The sequence below is a fragment of the Eleutherodactylus coqui genome, chromosome 1 (genome assembly GCF_035609145.1).
Source record: "Eleutherodactylus coqui strain aEleCoq1 chromosome 1, aEleCoq1.hap1, whole genome shotgun sequence".
Lineage (NCBI taxonomy): Eukaryota > Metazoa > Chordata > Amphibia > Anura > Eleutherodactylidae > Eleutherodactylus > Eleutherodactylus coqui.
The window spans coordinates 322,645,166-322,664,398 of NC_089837.1; the positions used below are offsets into that span (position 1 = coordinate 322,645,166).

At 46.2% G+C, this 19,233-nt stretch overlaps 1 protein-coding gene across 1 annotated transcript; it reads left to right on the top strand.

Moving 5' to 3' along the window:
• The first annotated feature begins 601 nt into the window (after positions 1-601).
• Positions 602-14,992, top strand: LOC136588178 (ral GTPase-activating protein subunit beta-like). Its single transcript, XM_066587240.1, has 8 exons — positions 602-661; positions 7,418-7,572; positions 10,181-10,368; positions 10,503-10,609; positions 12,975-13,127; positions 14,152-14,361; positions 14,502-14,660; positions 14,789-14,992. The coding sequence occupies exons 1-8, from the start codon at positions 602-604 to the stop codon at positions 14,972-14,974; spliced, it is 1,218 nt and encodes a 405-aa protein (XP_066443337.1). The 3' UTR covers positions 14,975-14,992.
• The last annotated feature ends 4,241 nt before the right edge of the window (positions 14,993-19,233 follow it).

Here is a 19,233-nt window from a genome sequence, read left to right on the forward strand (position 1 = left end):
GGACCAGGATCACGGGACCCCAGACTCCAAAAATCACAGGTGAAAGGTAGGCCCTTGACTTGCCACTTTGATTCTGGGTTCCCCTGATTTTGGGCTCATCGTTGACAGAAGGTTAGTCGCTGCATGTATTTATAAGAATACTCCGCCATGTTTTTAACATATGTGTTCATAAAACTGTAATAGACGGAAGAACTCATACCCTGTTGTTTTGTGCCATGTTGCCTGAGGGAATTCTTGACGTTTCTGTACTGATTGTTTGTATCACGTTGGCAATTATCTGTTTTTGTTGGCTTTGTTATAATATCACCAAAAGTACCTTGGGAGGCAAAGTGTGGTCTCCCCTTAACCTCCGAAGTAATCTGTGTGATTATTGGAAGACGCTGTAAAACTATTCCAGGACAAGGAAGACTGTGTGTCCTCCTAAAAAGTACTGTGTGATATAGTGTCCTGAATACTTAGTGAAGAATAGTGAGCATATTAAGATGGGGGCAGGATGGTCTAAAACCTATTTTACCCCTATAGGAGTGAGGGAAGGGGAGGATATCGGTAGGTAAGCCTATAAGATATCAGAGACGCCGGTTTGGAAAATAGAACAGACAATATGAGAAACGTTCAAGGCAAGGAGTATGCCTATATGGGAACAGCTACAGAAATGGCAAAGGTCAGAGAAAGCAAGTTAGCCGTGGGGAAAGAATGTAGCGAATTGTTGAGAAAAGCAGGTGTTTTAGAATTTTGGGAATCTTCAACTAGCAAGTTTGGGAAAGATTCAGAGATAGTCAAAGGTTGGATAAAAGTATGTTAGATAGATGGATTGAGGCAAGTGTAGATACGGCAGTTATCAGAGAAAGGGAATCGTTTATAGTTTGTGTTCCTTTGGGACATAAAGCAAGTTCATGCAGAATCTGTGGACAATTATGTGACAAATAACCATTATTGTTTGTCTTGTATGTCTTGATGTTATGTAATCTAATCTTTGTTATACGTCTTAGTCTTTTACAAGAAAGTGTAAGAAAGTTATACCCCACTCACGTCGGTGGGGGCTTTTAAGAATAACAAGAGTTAAAAATGTTGCGCTGTTAGAAGCGCTTAGCATGTTGTCTCTTCTATGTGTTTAACTATTCCCCTGCCGTCTGTGTTTGATAGTCCGTGCAGAGAAATATACCTCTTATAATTACTAGAGATGAGCAAACGTACTCGTCCGAGCTTGATACTCGTTCGAGTATTAGCGTGTTCGAGATGCTCGTTACTCGTAACGAGTACCACGCGATGTTCGGGTTACTTTCACTTTCATCTCTGAGACGTTAGCGCGCTTTTCTGGCCAATTGAAAGACAGGGAAGGCATTACAACTTCCCCCTGCGACGTTCAAGCCCTATACCACCCCCCTGCAGTGAGTGGCTGAGATCAGGTGTCACCCGAGTATAAAAATTGGCCCCTCCCGCGGCTCGCCACAGATGCGTTCTCACTTAGCTGAGGGAAAGTGCTGGTGCTGCTGCTATAGGGAGAGTGTTAGGAGTTATTATAGGCTCCAAGAACCCCAACGGTCCTTCTTAGGGCCACATCTAACCGTGTGCAGTACTGTGGAGGCTGCTTATTGCAGTGTTGCACTTTTTTTTTCTTTTTTGGTATATCGGCCGTGCAGAGCATTGCGCCCTGCAGTAATACTCCAGGGACAGAAGTGGTGGTTAGGCAGGGACAGAAGACATATTATTGATTGAATATAGGCAGTGGGCCTTTTCAAAAAAATATTGGGAAAAAAATCTATTTGGCCTGCCTGTCACTGTGCTCAGTGTTCTGGGTCTGTGTGTGCTGGGTGTAATAGTTCTACAACAAAATCATACGCAGCCAGCTAAGTGTTACAGCAGGCTTGCGCCAAATTATTTCCTGGCGTTCCGTAAACGAAGTCAGCCTCCAACCACAGGCCAATAAGCGGCACATTTAATTACAGCGTTCTGTTTCTGCACTACTGGTAATACAGCATGCTGAGGGGTAGGGGTAGGCCTATAGGACGTGGACGCGGGCGAGGACGCGGAGGCCCAAGTCAGGGTGTGGGCACAGGCCGAGCCAGTGCGGTGGCCAGGGGTAGAGGCAGGGCCAGACCAAATAATCCACCAACTGTTTCCCAAAGCGCCCCCTCGCGCCATGCCACCCTGCAGAGGTCAAGGTGCTCTCTGGTGTGGCAGTTTTTCACAGAGACGCCTGACGACCGACAAACGGGTGTGCAACCTTTGTCGCGCCAAGATCAACTGGGGAGGCACCACCACCAGCATGTGCAGGCATATGATGGCCAAGCACCCCACAAGGTGGGACGATGCCCGTTCACCGCCTCCGGTTTGCACCACTGCCTCTCCCCCTGTGCCCCAACCTGCCACTAAGATCCAACCCCCCTCTGAGGACACAGGCACTACCATCTCCTGGCCTGCACCCACACCCTCACCTCCGGTGTCCTCGGCCCCATCCAGCAATGTCTCTCAGCGCAGCGTCCAGACGTCGCTAGCGCCACTGTTTGAGCGCAAGCGCAAGTACGCCGCTACGCACCCCCACGCTCAAGCGTTAAATGTGCACATTGCCAAATTGATCAGCCTGGAGATGCTGCCGTATAGGCTTGTGGAAACGGAGGCTTTCAAAAGCATGATGGCGGCAGCGGCCCCGCGCTACTCGGTTTACAGTCGCCACTACTTTTCCCAATGTGCCGTCCCAGGCCTGCACGACTACGTCTCCCGCAACATTGTACGCGCCCTCACCAACGCGGTTACTGCCAAGGTCCACTTAACTACAGACACGTGGACAAGCACAGGCGGGCAGGGCCACTATATCTCCCTGACGGCACATTGGGTGAATTTAGTGGAGGCTGGGACAGAGTCAGAGCCTGGGACCGCTCACGTCCTACCCACCCCCCGAATTGCGTGCCCCAGGTCGGTGGTGGTATCTGCGGCGGTATATGCTTCCTCCACTAAACCACCCTCCTCCTCCTACGCAACCTCTGTCTCGCAATCAAGATGTGTCAGCAGCAGCAGCACGTCGCCAGCAGTCGGTGTCATGCGGCGTGGCAGCACAGCGGTGGGCAAGCGTCAGCAGGCCGTGCTGAAACTACTCAGCTTAGGAGAGAAGAGGCACACGGCCCACGAACTGCTGCAGGGTCTGACAGAGCAGACCGACCGCTGGCTTGCGCCGCTGAGCCTCCAACCGGGCATGGTCGTGTGTGACAACGGCCGTAACCTGGTGGCGGGTCTGCAGCTCGGCAGCCTCACGCACGTGCCATGCCTGGCCCATGTCTTTAATTTGGTGGTTCAGCGCTTTCTGAAAAGCTACCCCCACTTGTCATACCTGCTTGGAAAGGTGCGCCAGCTCTGCGCACATTTCTGCAAGTCCCACACGCACGCTGCCACCCTGCGGACACTGCAACATCGGTTTCATCTGCCAGTGCACCGATTGCTGTGCGACATGCCCACACAGTGGAACTCTACGCTCCACATGTTGGCCAGGCTCTATGAGCAGCGTAGAGCTATTGTGGAATACCAACTCCCAACATGGGCAGCGTAGTGGGAGTGAGCCTCCTCAATTATTTACAGAAGAGTGGGCCTATTTGGCAGCCATCTGCCAGGTCCTTGGAATCTTTGAGGAGTCTACCCAGATGCTGAGCGGGGATGCTGCAATCATTAGCGTCACCATTCCTCTGCTTTGCCTCTTGAGAAGTTCCCTGCAAAGCATAAAGGCAGACGCTTTGGAATCGGAAACGGAGGCGGGGGAAGACAGTATGTCGCTGGATAGTCAGAGCAACCTCATGTCTACATCTCAGCGCGTTGAGGAGGAGGGGGAGGAGCATGAGGAGGAGGGGGAAGAGACAGCTTGCCTGTCATCCTTTCAGCGTGTATGGCCAGAGGAGGAGGAGGAGGATCCTGAAAGTGATCTTCCGAGTGAGGACAACCATGTGTTGCGTACAGGTACCCTGGCACACATGGCTGACTTCATGTTAGGATGCCTTTCTCGTGACCCTCGCGTTACACGCATTCTGGCCACTACGGATTACTGGGTGTACACACTGCTCGACCCACGGTATAAGGAGAGCCTTTCCACTCTCATTCCCGAAGAGGAAAGGGGTTCGAGAATGATGCTATACCACAGGACGCTGGTGGACAAACTGATGGTAAACTTCCCATCCGACAGCGCTAGTGGCCGAAGGCGCATTTCTGCGGCCCAGGTAGCAGGGGAGGCGCAGAGATCAGGCAGCATGTACAGCGCAGGCAGGGGAACATTATCCAAGGCCCTGGACAGCTTTATGGCTCCCCAGCAAGACTGTGTCACCGGTCCCCAGTCAAGGCTGACTTGGCGGGAGCACTATAAAAGGATGGTGAGGGAGTACGTAGCCGAACGCACGACCATCCTCGGTGATGCCTCTGCCCCCTACAACTACTGGGTGTCGAAGCTGGACACGTGGCCTGAACTCGCGCTGTATGCCCTGGAGGTGCTTGCTTGTCCTGCGGCTAGCGTCTTGTCAGAGAGTGTGTTTAGTGTGGCTGGGGGAATCATCACGGATAAGCGTACCACCTGTCAACCGACAGTGCCGACAGGCTTACACTCATCAAGATGAACATAGCCTGGATTTCCCCAGACTTCTCTTCTCCACCAGCGGACAGCAGCGATACCTAAACAATACGTAGGCTGCACCCGCGGATGGAAGCATCGTTCTCTATCACCATCCAAAACGGGGACCTTTTTGCTTCATCTATCTGTGTATAATATTCCTCCTCCTCCGCCTGCTCCTCCTCCTGAAACCTCACATAATCACGCCGAACGGGCAATTTTTCTTAGGCCCACAAGGCTCAGTCATATAATTTTTCAAAACAATTTTTATACGTTTCAATACTCATTAAAGCGCTGAAACTTTCACCTCAACCAATTTTTATTTTTACTGGGCTGCCTCCAGGCCTAGTTACCAATTAAGCCACATTAACCAAAGCGATTAATGGGTTTCACCTGCCCTCTTGGTTGGGCATGGGCAATTTTTCTCAGGTACATTAGTACTGTTGGTACATCAATTTTTGGGGGCCCTCGCCTACAGTGTAATCCAATTAATTTTTAGCCCACCTGCATTACAGCTGACGTAACATCAGCTGTGTTGGGCACTGCAGTGGGATATATTAATGTACCGCCGGTGGCTTCCTGGCACCCACCCATGCTGTCGGTCCACACGGAGTTGTAACTGCATGTGTCCACTTGTAAAGAACCCCAGTCTGACTGGGGCATGCAGTGTGGACCGAAGCCCACCTGCATTAAGCACGACATTACCTCAGCTGTGTTGGGCACTGCAATGGGATATATTTATGTACCGCCGGTGGCTTCCTGGCACCCACCCATGCTGTCGGTCGACAGGGACTTCACAATAGAGAGTTGTACCTGCCTGTGTCTGAATTAAAAATCCCGGTCAGGTTGGGGCATGCAGTGTGGGCCGAAGTCCACCTGCATTTAATCGGACGTTACCTCAGCTGTGATGGGCACTGCAATGGGATACGTTTATGTACAGCCGGTGGATTCCAGGGAGCCACCCATGCTGTGGGTGCACACGGAATTCCCATTGCGGAGTTGTACCTGCCTGTGACTATTTATTAAAAAAACGCGGTCTGACTGGGGCATGCAGACACCTTGACAGAATGAATAGTGTGTGGCACATAGATTCCCCATTGCTATGCCCACGTGTGCAGCTCCAGATGGAGGTGGCACAGGATTGGATTTCTCATTGCTTCTGTACAGCATTGTGGAATATCGCCCCGCCCCTTTTAAAGAGGGTCGCTGCCTAGCCGTTCCAACCCTCTGCAGTGTGTGCCTGCTTTTCCTCTGGCAGACGCACTTATAAATAGACATGAGGGTGGCGTGGCATGAGGACAGCTGAAGGCTGGGCAGGGACAGTTTGGTGTGCGTTGTGGACACTGGGTCGTGCGGGGGGGGAGGGGTTGGGCAGCATGTAACCCAGGAGAAGTGGCAGCGGAGTGTCATGCAGGCAGTGACTGTGCTTTGTTGGAGGTAGTGTGCTGCTTAGCTAAGGTATTCCTTGCTAATGAGGGCTTTTCAGAAGTAAAAGTTGTTGGGGGGGGGGGGGCACTCTTGCCGCTATTGTGGGTTAATAGTGGGACCTGTGAACTTGAGATGCAGCCCAACATGTAGCCCCTCGCCTGCCCTATCCGTTGCTGTGTCGTTCCCATCACTTTCTTGAATTGCCCAGATTTTCACAAATGGAAACCTTAGTGAGCATCGGCGATATACAAAAATGCTCGGGTCGCCCATTGACTTCAATGGGGTTCGTTTTTCGAAACGAACCCTCGAGCATCGCGAAAAGTTCGTCCCGAGTAACGAGCACCCGAGCATTTGGGTGCTCGCTCATCTCTAATAATTACTAATGGTTAATGTTGCGTAAAGTCTGAATGTTATGGCTGCTTTCCAAAAATCTGTTTCATAGAGAGATAAAATTCAAAGTCATAGAAGAAAGACAGAAGCTGATGAAATGAGAAACCTGTAATGAATTACGTGAATTATGGGGTTTTAAAAAACTAAAATATATAGGGATTTTAAGGTATATCTTTGCTCTTTATGTAAATGTCAGTTCTGTGATTGGTTGGACATGTGCATGATTGCTAAATGTGTGTTCCTTTTTTGGGGGGAAAATATTAGTGATAAAGTGGTTGTTGTGGAATCTGGTATACTTCTCTAGTGTTACAAACAGTTAAAGTTTGACTGATTCCGGGGGAGGTGGGAGTGATTGAATGCATTTGTTTGCAAGATGAGGATAGTTGCATCATACGCGTTACGTCCTGTGTGAACTCTTACTAACATTTGAATGAGACTTGACCGCATGAATGGATGAGAGTTAATGACCCGTGTTCAGACTGTAATGAATGTAAAATGTGTGATGAAGGTGTTGTGTGCTGATGAGGTGTTAGTCAGCCACCCACCGCATGTAGGCGCTGTGTGCTGATAATTTGGAAGCCTGCCAACAAGCCACAATTATACTGTCTCTGAGAGAATGTTCTGTAGGAGAAACGCGCAAACGGCCATACCTGTACCTACACCTGCTGCCAAACTCCGCAGCTTTTTTGTGCGGTGGCAGCAGTACAGGCAATGGTTGTCAAATCTTCAGAGTTGGTATTGAACTACCCCTAGTGGTCCTCACCCCCCCCCCATGACACCCGGAGCATATACACGCATATGTACAGCGGGCGGCTTGGAGTGCTAAGGCTATATTCTCAGGATCAGTGGGGGTCCCAGAGGTTCGGACCCCCCACTGATCATTAAGTGATGTCATATCCTAGTAGTACACAATCACTTTGAGATGGAAATACCCTTCTAAATGTGATTTGATCATGGTGTGTCATGGTAGACTTGTCTTGTAATTTGTTATAAAATTCCCATTTTTTCATTCTCTAGGACTGTCTAAAGGAGGTGCTTGAGATTGTGGAGCTGGGGATATCTGGCAGCAAGTCCAAAAACCCAGAGCAGCAAGAGGTGCGCTTCAAAGGGGACAAAGAGCATAACCCGGCCTCAATGAGAGTGAAGGATGCTGCGGAAGCCACGTTAACCTGGTATGGACTGTAGTAGTCTGATGCTGTTAGATTAGACCAGCTCAGGCCTATGGTTAAATCAACTCTCCATCAGTAATGGAACTAGATGTACAAGAAGGCTGCAATGTAAGCCAAGCTAATGCCGTATGTTGTCTGACACATGTTCCCGTAACTGCTCAATAGTGTCACAGATATAACAGAATTTGTCATTTGACTCCCTTTATATCATCACTCATTATCTAGTATCGTCCTGTCGCATCCAAGGTAAAAACTGATGCAACTGTGCAAATCATCTGCGTTAAAAATATCCTACAGTTTTTGGTTTTTTTTTAGTTGACCGCTCCTTTGCAGGACTACATGTTTTATGGTAATGTAACATAGTATGTAAGTCCAAAACAAGTCCTATGTCCATCCGGTTCAGCCTATTGAATTTGTCTCCTGTACATATATTTTAGCGCAGAACTCTCTTGCCTGAAGTGCATTTTTAACCCCTGAGTGGCATAACTAATTTTAGCCTTACGAACCAGTAAATCATTTTTTCCCTTTTGTGTTCCAATAGTCATTGCTTTTTTCCGTCAATGTAGTTGTATGAGATCTTGAATTTTGCCGGACGAGTTCTAGTTTTTAGAAGAACTGATCTTGGATGCATATAATGAATTAAATAACTTTTTTTTTTGCTGAGGGGGCAATGGTACAAAAAAAAGAAATTCAGTGCTGGGATTTATTTTTACAGCATTTAGTTTATATAGGTATTAGAGATGAGCGAGCATGCTCAGTTAAGAAACTACTCGAGTGAGCATCGGCATTTTCAAGTAACTGCCTGCTCGTCCGAAAAGATTCGGGGGGGGGGGGGAGAGAGAGGGAGAACTCTTCCCCGCCACCCCCCCGAATCGTTTTGCACGAGTAGGCAGTTACTCGAAAATGCCGATGCTCACTCGAGTAATTTCCTTAACCGAGCGTGCTCGCTCATCTCTAATAGGTACTGTTTTGAGGTATATAAAACTTCTTGATTAATTTTTTTTTTTGTTCCTGTTTTGGAGAAAGCAAGATGAACAGAAAATAAGCTATTTTGGATTTTTTTTTTTTACAAAATGTAACTGCTGAATAACTGTAATCTATTATATTATATTGCTGTGGGGATACTGATGATAGTATTTTTTTAAATTTTTAATATTTAATATTAAAAGCTTCTGTAAGGATATCTGGTGGACCTGCCCGGTTGTGGTCCCCTTTTGGAAGGGAGTTGGAAAAGTCATACAGAAAATTGCGCCAAATATCTCCATCTCCCCAGACCTGGTTTTCCTTTGGAGACCATTCAAGCACTTCCATCCCATTAGAAATAAGTTGATCGCCCTACTACTGGACGCCGCCAAATCCTTAATCCCCCATCTTTGGCTACAAAATACCGCACCAACGATGGCTCAATGGAGGGAGAAAATCTATACTCTCTAGAAGAGTTACACAGCTGGTCGAAAAACACCTATGATAAGTTCATTCTGACATGGGCTCCCTGGCGTGAGGCGAGACTTGAGGCGGTGTGGGACGATTGAGACGTAGTCCCTATTCCCCTGGACCGTGACGATCGGTTCACCATATTTACCTTCTTTCCTCTCCCCTCTTCTCTGCCCTGGCTTTCCCCCTTTTCCTTCCCCCCCCCCCCCCCCCCTCGCCCCTTCCTTAAGTTTATGTTGATATTATAGTTGATTCCTCTCGGCCTTGTGTAAGTGTAATGTAAAGAAGATCACGGAAGAAGAATTTGATTAGAGGTTACACAATTTTGCGCTTTCTGTATTGCAAAAGACGGTGTAGGCCATGTTAACCAGAGACAGTTACATATGTTTTTGATCCCCGTGGTACGGGCGCTTGTACTCTCTGGTACAATAGGCTTTTAATATTTGTTTGTATCGTGATACTTTGGCATGATATGTTAAAATCCCAATAAAAATTTGATTTGGAAAAAAAAAGCTTCTGTAAGGGGGAAAAAACTTTTAAAAATGTTCTATAAAAATCATTTAGATGCTTTGATCAGCAATGACGTGTAGAGGAGGGACTAGATGAGTCAGTTCTTATCTTTTCACTCCCAATTCTTTGCTGTCGAAAAGACCCCCTATATGTGACAATGAGGGAGCAGATATGCTCTCTGATGGGGGGTGGTAACATGAAGAATCCCTTCCCTAGGACAGGGGGAGAGACAGGAGAATCCTAGATCTTCTCTACTGCCTGTTTGCTGTCCTCCCCATCAGCTGTAAATTCTATATTCTCTGCCCCACTTCAAACAGCTGTAACTCCGATTCTATTAGTGCTACGGACAAGCTTCTGGTGTTTTTGAAGATAAGAATCTTTGCTTTAAAGTGATACCAAGAGTATATCAATGGTGCTGATCTAACCAGTGCCACAGCTGTTTGATGTAAAATGAGCTCTGTTTGTCCAAAACTGTAATGTCCTTTTCCTGTAGAACGAACACCGCTTATCCTAAACTGTAGGGGGTAATATCCACACAGAAGTACGGTTTACAACTAGTAGCAGACTTTACTTTGCATTCTTTGCCTCATGAAAGCACAGAATGAGTTATAAATTGTTAAATGAACAGAAGATATTTACTTGGGCTTCTATGTTTCTTTTCTTCAAGTATTATGCAACTACTTGGAGCATTTCCACCCCCGAGTGACCCAGCGTCTCCATGCAGTCTAGTGAATGAAACAACGCTGATCACTTACTCTCAACTGCCTACTGTCAGCAAGTTCAGTTTTCGTTACTTCGTGCTAGATAACAGTGTCATACTGGCCATGCTGGAGCAGCCTCTTGGAAATGAGCAGAGTAAGGAATATTTTCTGTGTCTATTGGTTGGGGTTCTAGCCCGGCTAGAACCCAGATTACCTTGCTTACATTCTACACACAGAAACCATACAGCTCAAAGTATACCAAAACTTACAAGAAAGTTCTATCCTTAGGTAATCCAAGTCCATCCATCACTGTATTAATCCGAGGCATGTCCGGTCGGCACGCGTGGGCCATGCAGCTCTGCCACCTACCACGAGTAGCAAGAGCCAATCAACGGGTGAGTATTTGCAAACCGTATTCAGAAATTGCATTATTTGACTGTAGTGTTTATATAGGCAGATTGAAAAACGCTATAAGCTAAAAATCAATAAGAAATTCTGGGCTTCACGTATATAAAATGGTCAGGAGAAAAGTTGCTAATAGCACTTTTTCTTTGACCCATATTTTATAAGTGAGAACCATGTCCATGTTAGGAGGGTATCTTATTACTCTACCTGTTGGAATGCACTAAATGACTAACTATATAGACAGTGCTTTTTATCAAGGGGCTTATGCATGTCATCTACAACTGCTAACAGGCACATGAAAGAAAATTTGTCATGCAGTCGATGTACTCAGAACACATCAGCAATAGAAGTGCTTCAAAAGTTGCCAAACTCTATAGAGTGGCAGCGTTATAGGACGGAGACCGATCTGGAGCATCTGACGGGAGAGATATTGGTTTGGTGAAATATAAGTAGAACACTTCTGCCTCAGTATCAAGAATGCACCAACATTAATCACGGACAGACATCCAACAGAAGATCACACAGTCATGTGTGGCTAATCCTAGATCAGGTGGCATGATAATATGCAGCAGACCTTGCATTGGCTGAGGTTCAGTAACCAAAGACTATCAAGGGTGCCCCTTATAAACCCACATAATCACTATCAATGCCTTGCGTGGGTCCATAAAAGACGTCAATGGACCTTGGACACATATCTGAAGGTCCTCTATAGTGAAGTCCCATTTCCTGCTGAACCACAGGGATGGCTGGATCTGCATCTGGCATAAAGCCATACCCCATGGGTGCACTGTTTGGGTTCAACAGGCCAGTGCTGGTGGTGGTATGGTCTGGGGAGCATTTTTTCTGGCTTGGCCTTGAACTATTTGTCATTATACCATAATCATTGAATGGTGAATGCTACAGGGACCCGTTAGCTGACATCTGTACTCGTATCTTTAGGAAGTCTTCCCCCAACCACCGTGCCCTCTTTTAACAGGAGATCACTCCGTGTCATTGAGCTAGGCTCACTATGGAGTGGTTGGAGGAATATGACGATTAATTCTCCATGCTTTGCCCAACAATTTACTTGACTGTAACCCCATTGAACATATATTGGGATATTCAGGAAGGGCTGTGAATGCTGCTTCTATTTATCTGCAAAATTTACACCATTTGACAAAGCTGCTGCAGTGGGCTATGGGTCGAGTTGAAGAAATCTGATTCCAAACTGTATATATTTGTTCATTAAACCCAATGGCCCTCTTAACAGACTAAAGGCTCGGTTTTAGTAGCAAAGATCTTAAAATGAGTGAAATGCTATTTATTAGAAACACAGCTGGTACGCCTCTCTATTCAATTTAACAATTGTCCATTGACCATTACTAAACTATACAGACCGCTACTGCAGATGGGTCATAATGGGACACAACGGCTGCTATTGAAATGTCACCTACACAGCCCCCCTGGCAGGTTTCACTGCTACTGCAGCCTCACCAGAGGGTCTGGCTGATGGGTATGGAGGATGTTCACCACCTTGTGGGATCTGTCCCCTGCCATCCGAAAGATGTGATCTCCCAGAAAGGTGGACCAACCCGTTATAGAGTAGGTGTTCCTCAGGGTAATTTCACACATGTGAAGGCGATATCTCGCTTGCCACCGTGCGATGTCCCCACGAGTGCAAGGCTACTTCCGCGTCACTTCAGGATAGTAGCGATCCTAAAAACTGTGGCAGACGATCATAAGCGTTGCTCATTGTTTTCAATGGGAAACGTCGCACTTGTGTGCGTCTTGCATATGCCGTGCGATGTTTCGCCTGCCCCATTACAAACAATGGGGGACGCCTTCTGAGGCATTTCATAAGGAACGCCCAAAGTAGCCACATAATGCAACTGTTTTTTTCCCCTGTGATGTGGGATAAAGATCGCTCCTCTGTATGACCCCGTTCATCATTTTGCCTGGACTTCATAATTCCATTAAAGGGGAAACTCCTCAAGAGGAGTTGTCTCATCAGAGATGGTTACTTTCAAAAAGCGACCGCCAGGGCAATCTGCTGATCACCTAGACCGGTGTTTCCCAACTCCAGTTCTCAGGACCCCCTACATGTCACGTTTTCAGGATTTCCACAGTATTGCACAGGTGATGGAATTATTGTCAGTGTCTCAGACATCGCACAGGTGGTGTTACTATAGGATATCCTGAAAACATGACCTGCTGTGGGTCCCTGAGGACTGGAGTTGAGAAACACTGACCGAGAGGTCCTGATCCCAACACCCAGTCAGCTGTTTCCCCAGTTGCAGGGCTTCAAAAGGGTCTGTAATCTGTACCGTGAATTATACTGTAGGGAACAAGTTATTAAGCTCTGCCTTCTATTTACAGATGTTCATTCCTGAAGCCCGGCCGGAGCCTAAGAATGATGTGGGCATTAAGTACAATTTAAAGCATCGTCCATTTCCTGAAGAGGTGGATAAGATCCCTTTTGTTAAGGCAGATCTTAGTATTCCCGACTTGCATGAAACTGTTACAGAAGAGGTAAGGCTGCTTTTTTTGATGGGCGATATTCTGCTGCAGCGCAAAATCTGAGACTAGTTCTCTTTAGGCTACATGCACATGGCTGTACTATGGCTCCGTACAACCTCTGGATTGTATGATGCTCTTATAGGGCATCCATTGGATTCTGTGGGTCCCTACTTGTGGCACAATAGGCCTCAGGCATGCATATTTACTGTCTATTTTTTTTTTATAGACTTAATAGGGACAACATAAATCCCACTGATTTTGCATTGGGGTATTCAGGGCTGCAGTTTTTACGCACCAAAAAAATCCAGCATGTCCTATGTTTGTTGATTTTGTTCTGTGATACAAACCAAAGTCTATGGGATTGTTTAATAACTCAGCAGATTTCTGGTCGTTCGTGTATTCGCATATTGGCAGGAGACAGTGGATGAAAAAATAGTGACCGCAGTTGAGCGTTCATGCGTTTTTTTGTTTGTTTGTTTTGTTTTTTAATTGTGCTCGTGCAAAGCTCTGAGTGCAGCACATGCATAAAATTGCATATGTATCAAGAACATACTAAATGTGCACATACACACGCAGTGAAAACCGTATGATCACACACCAAAATTGCATACGCAATGGCATGCGAGTGTGATGCATTTTTTTCCTCACACCCACATAGGAAATAATGGTCGATTCTTGAACAAGATTTTCTGATTTCAAACTATTGGTCTGAGAGAACAATCACTTGTGTATAAACCTAGTGAAATCCATGGGTTCTTTTCCTGTGCTAGTTCCGTGCATCTGAGAATCAGATAGGACTCGCATGGGAAAATCGCCCATATGCTTACACTGTAAGGGTGTTACGAAGAGCACGGTTTGGCGCACAGAGCATCCCTTCAGCTACATAATATGTGACTCTCGTCATGTGCATGAGACTTTGGGGAAAAGCCCTATTAATGGGATTAGTAGGGCTTGTGTTTTCCCCCTTGATGGAAGACTTTAAAGAGTCAAAGTCAAATTGATTTATAAAGATTTCTATTATGTTTTATTTTCCAAGTTGGAGTTGAGGCATGAAAAACTGAATCATGGAATGACCAAACAGATAGCATATGAGGCGGGGCTAGATCATATGAAGGAGGAGGAGTTTAAGAAGAAAAGTTACCCTGATCCTGTAACGGAGTGTAAGCCGCCTCCTCCAGCACAGGAATTCCAGACCGCACGACTGCTCCTGTCACATTTTGGGTTCCTCTCTCTTGAAGCACTGAAAGTAAGTGAGAAATATTCAGATATTCATACCAGACTATTTCTCTAATTTAGCATCTACCTCGATGCTAATAAGGTCTGAGCAGTCTTCATATCCAGCCCTGTATCAACCATAATAACATTGTAACCATCGTTTTTCTGCAGGAGCCAGTAAATAGCCGTCTACCTCCTCACCTTATTGCACTTGACTCTCACATCCCTGGATTCTTTGATGATATTGGATACTTGGATTTGCTTCCCTGTCGTCCTTTTGATACAGTTTTCATTTTCTACATGAAGGCTGGCCAAAAAACTAGTCAGGAGGTAAGAAGACACACATTATCCCGCGCAGTCCCATGGTATAAGGCAGTATCGGTTCATTTCTATGAACATATTGGTCTGTTGGATTGCAGTTTAGCAATTCTGCTCTTTGGTGGTTTTATATTTTTTAGATCCTGAAGAATGTAGAGGCTTCTAGTAATGTTCAGCCGCACTTCTTGGAATCTCTGCTGTCCCTGGGCTGGCCTATGGATGTTGGGACTCACCCAGGTTGGACGGGGCACGTGTCCACAAGTTGGTCAATTAACTGCATTGGAGAGAATGAACAAGGTCATGGTATGTTTGAAATCACGTGGTGAGATCAGGGTCCTCCTAGTTATATGTCCATGAATTTTCTGTATTCACTGATGCAGGTTGTCCTATATAGTAAATCTATATAAGTAATACTCTTTACTAATCCCTCATCGCTCCAAATCTTACATTTTCTGTGGTTCCCTGATGGTCTCTTTACACCCGTGTTCCTGTTGACATGGACATGTGACAGCTGCAGCCAATCACTGATGACCGCATTGCCTTGTTACAGCAGTTCCATGTCGGCAAGAATCAGGTTCTTAGGTTCTAGAAAAACATTTTTTAAAGCGACACTTGATAGGTATTACTTTGTGATTTTGAAATGACACAGACAATTAAAAATTTTATTATTTAGCTTGCATGGTGAATGTTGAGAAAATAGTTGTAAAATAACAACGTGGATTTATGTTTCTTTTCTTTGCCCAAAAATTGTAATAAATAACACAAAAGTCACATGTACCTCAAACTGACTCCAATAAAGACTACGGCACTTCCTGCAAAAAACAGCCCACACAGAGTGCTGCTCCTGGACAAATAACAATGTTAGCGCTCTTTCCCATGAGCATATATCAGCTGGCCATTTTCATGGCCGGCCGATATACGCTGTTATCTGATGCATTGGATTCCAATGCATCAGATCACATGATCATATAGCACCAGGCGTAAAAGGGCCCAGCTAGCCCAATACAGCCCCAGGCGTTTTTGCGTTGGGCCCAAAAGATAGTCCTGGAACTATCTTTTGGTCCGGAATATGTCAACTGCTGCATGGGCTCCTATGGGAGCCCATGACTGCGGTCAAAGGTGGGAGGGAGTTTAGCAGCGATATCACAGAGCAGAAGACAAAAGCCGTCATGCAGATCTACAATAAAGCCATGAAGACGGAATCCCTCATCTATAACGATAGAAAACACCGCAGTGATGAATGGGGAGAATGAGATGATTGAATGAATAAATAGTAACAACATATTAATGGACTGATGAATTGTAGCAACATATTACACTCCTTGTGAAACACAATCCTCCCCTAGAAGTTGTCGGAACGAATGAAACTTTCTCTGTGTCATTGTAACATTGTTATAAGTGATAACAGTATCAGAGGGATAAGGTAATTTATTGTGGATAACTGAAGACTTAGGCCGCCTGCACACGGGCGGAAATCCCGCGGCGGGATTTCCGCCACTGAAAGCCTGCATAGGAGTGCATTACAATACGCACTCCTATGCAGACGGCCGCGCGAAATGTCGCGCGGCAAACAAACCGCGGCATGTCCTATTTCTATGCGGGGCTCGCAGAGCCTCGCAGAGCCTCGCACAGCAACGTCACTCGCCCGGCCGCCGGCTCCGGTCTGCGCATGCGCCGGCTGCCCGGCAGCCGGCACATGAAAGAGCCGGGGGCCGCCAAGCGCGGGTGAGTACGCGCTCTTGCCTGCAGGTGCTGGGGTCGGGTCCCGTGGCGAGAATTCTCGCCGCCGGATCCGACCCGCCCATCTGCAGGCGGCCTTAAAGGGAGGCTCTTGTAGCCTGTTGAATCGCCTCTAGCTTGGATACAAGATGTGATACTGGCAGGCACAGAGGCTCTATTACCCTATTGTACCGCCTCCAGCTTGTATACCGGAGTGTGATACTGGCAGGCATGGAGGCTGTAGTACGCTGTTGTACCGCCTCTAGCTTAGATACAAGATGTGATACAGGAAGGCATGGAGGCTCTAGTACCCTATTGTACCGCCTCCAGCTTGTATACCGGAATGTGATACTGGCAGGCATGGAGGCTCTAGTACCCTGTTGTACCGCCTCTAGCTTAGATACAAGATGTGATACAGGAAGGCATGGAGGCTCTAGTACCCTATTGTACCGCCTCCAGCTTGTATACCGGAATGTGATACTGGCAGGCATCTCCACCTCAGTCCTCCACAATTACATCCCATATACATAATGATATAGAGCAAAAATAATGTGATCCCGTGTTAGCCAGAAAAATCTCAAAAATAGTGAATGATCTTGTAAAAAAAAAAGCCAGAAGTGTTATAGAGGGGATAAATTTATTGGGCAACCAGAAGAATATCTGCAAGCTCTCCAGGCTATTTAATGCCCCTTCATCAGGCTAATAAGACTATAGAGACTAATTTATCTATATGGCATTTGATTGGCTGCTCGGCCTCATCTGGTCGCTATTGGCTGTAGAGTGTGATGTCACGGAATGTTGTGGCTGTTGGCTCCTCCCCCTCATGTTATAAGATAATGCAGATTATGACATCTGACAGGTTATATAAGAAGCTGCAGCGCCAACATTCCATTGACAGTTGTAGTTGGTTGGAGGTAAGTCCACTGTGTCTGGAGCTCCTGTTGTGTCCGGCATTATCTTCTATTATGTCTGTAGCTCTCCTGCAGGTGGCGCTGGGGGTTGGGGAGGGTTTTCTTATAGAATAATGGCTGACCCTGACCTCTAGATTTTCTCTCTAATAGTGCGGTGAGAGATATTGTGAGTTTTTGCGAGATGGATATTGTGGAGGAGTTCGAGGCTGAATACCAAGCAGAGATGTGAGTATCTTATAGTATGACGGGTGGAAGGATGTGTCCGCACGGCACTGATTTGCTGCAGATTTTGGTGCAGATTTTCAGCAGATTTCACCCCTTCAATTGAGTTCAAATCATCTGCAAATTTGCACCAAAATCAATGACACAATCTGCAGCTAATCAGCGCCGTGTGAACGCTCCCCAAGGCAACATTTATATTCCAATGGCGAAAGATAGAAGATTAAAGGGGCATTCCAGTTAGCAAGCGGATTTCCAGAAACTCCACATATAATAGCGGTTGGGACGAGGTTTACACACAACTGCTTCTACTTATCATCTGCACCACCGTTACCTTTTCATGCCATTCACCAGATCTGCTGTTTCCTGTGTCATCGGAGTGCCACTAACTACCTAAAACTGCTCGTCTATGTCATTTTGCTTAACCCCTTGATAATGCAGACTTTGTTTTATTTATTATTTTCTTATATTATTTACTTTATTTTATTTATTTTTATTTGCTCTTTTATTTTTCCGGTGACTTTGCTGTCTGGGGGGTTGTTTTTTGCAGGACAAGTTGTATTTTTATTGGTATTTTTTAATGCAGCATATAATGTACTAAAACTTTAAAAAAAAATAAAACTGGAGTAAAATGGAAAAAAAAGTACAATTCCTCCATCTTTATGAGGTCATCTTTTCGCAGCGTACGCACTGCGGCAGAAATAACATGATAACTTTATTCTGTCAGTACAATTATCAAATTACTAAATTTGTATCTTTATTTTTCTTTTTCTAAAAAATAAAAAAATTGAAAATCATGTGTTTTCTGGCGCCGTGACTTTATTTTCCGTCGCTGTATGGGGTTTGCTTTTGCAGGACATCCAGTAGTTTCTCTTGGTACTATTTTGGAGTGCAAACGACTTTTTGATAAACACTTTTTATAAAGTTTTTCTTGAGAGTCGTCTCTATCTTGTTTATTCTCTAATAGGACCCCGGAGGAGGAAGAGGTGCAATGGGTCCCCTTGGATTTTGAGGACGATGAGGATGATGAATTCATCATTCATGAAGATCTTGAAGAGATCTTGGATGAGATGTGAGTATCACACTGTAGGCCCCCACATTCAGGGCCGGCCTTAGGCCAAATGCATACGGGCAGAAATTCCGTGACGGGATTTCCCGCAGAATTTCCGTCCGTGCCTGCTGCCATAGGATCACATTAGATACTGCGATTTTTATGCCACTCGAGTTTCTAATGCCTTATGTCCTACTTCTGTGCGAGCCTGACAGAGACTTGCACAGAAACGTCGCTGGTGACGCGCCGACTCTGGTCTGCGCATGCACGGTTGTGAACAGCCGGCGCCGAGCGAGACGCCAGGAGGAGGTCATTGCAGGGGCACAGATTGCATCCCGCTACTAGAATTCTCGCAGCAGGATCCAATCCTGCCGTCTGCAGGAGGCCATAGGTTAAATGGTGCCCTGTGTGAAATTACTCCTTGGTGCCCCCTGGTTGTCACTGTTATGTAATGTTGGTATTCAGTACTTTCTTCATATGCTTTCCTTTCTGTTGATCAGTTTCCCCAGGGTAGATGTGTTGGCAGGAGTCTAGAGATACCATTTCACGGCCGCTCCACAGACAGCTGCCTGACTATCCCTCCTGTGCTTTACACGGGAGCGAAAGTCATTCTGTGGATGGAGGCGGAGCTGGCGGAGGTCATTCCAACCGCCGCCATCCACAGTAATCAAGATCTGCCCAAAGA

Excerpts from the sequence above, each read along its gene's own strand:
- LOC136588178 (XM_066587240.1), top strand. The coding sequence starts at position 602 with ATGAGAAACGTTCAAGGCAAGGAGTATGCCTATATGGGAACAGCTACA. Across the intron at positions 7,573-10,180 it reads GCGGAAGCCACGTTAACCTG|TATTATGCAACTACTTGGAG; the intron begins GTATGGACTGTA and ends CTTTTCTTCAAG. Across the intron at positions 14,661-14,788 it reads GCCAAAAAACTAGTCAGGAG|ATCCTGAAGAATGTAGAGGC; the intron begins GTAAGAAGACAC and ends TATATTTTTTAG.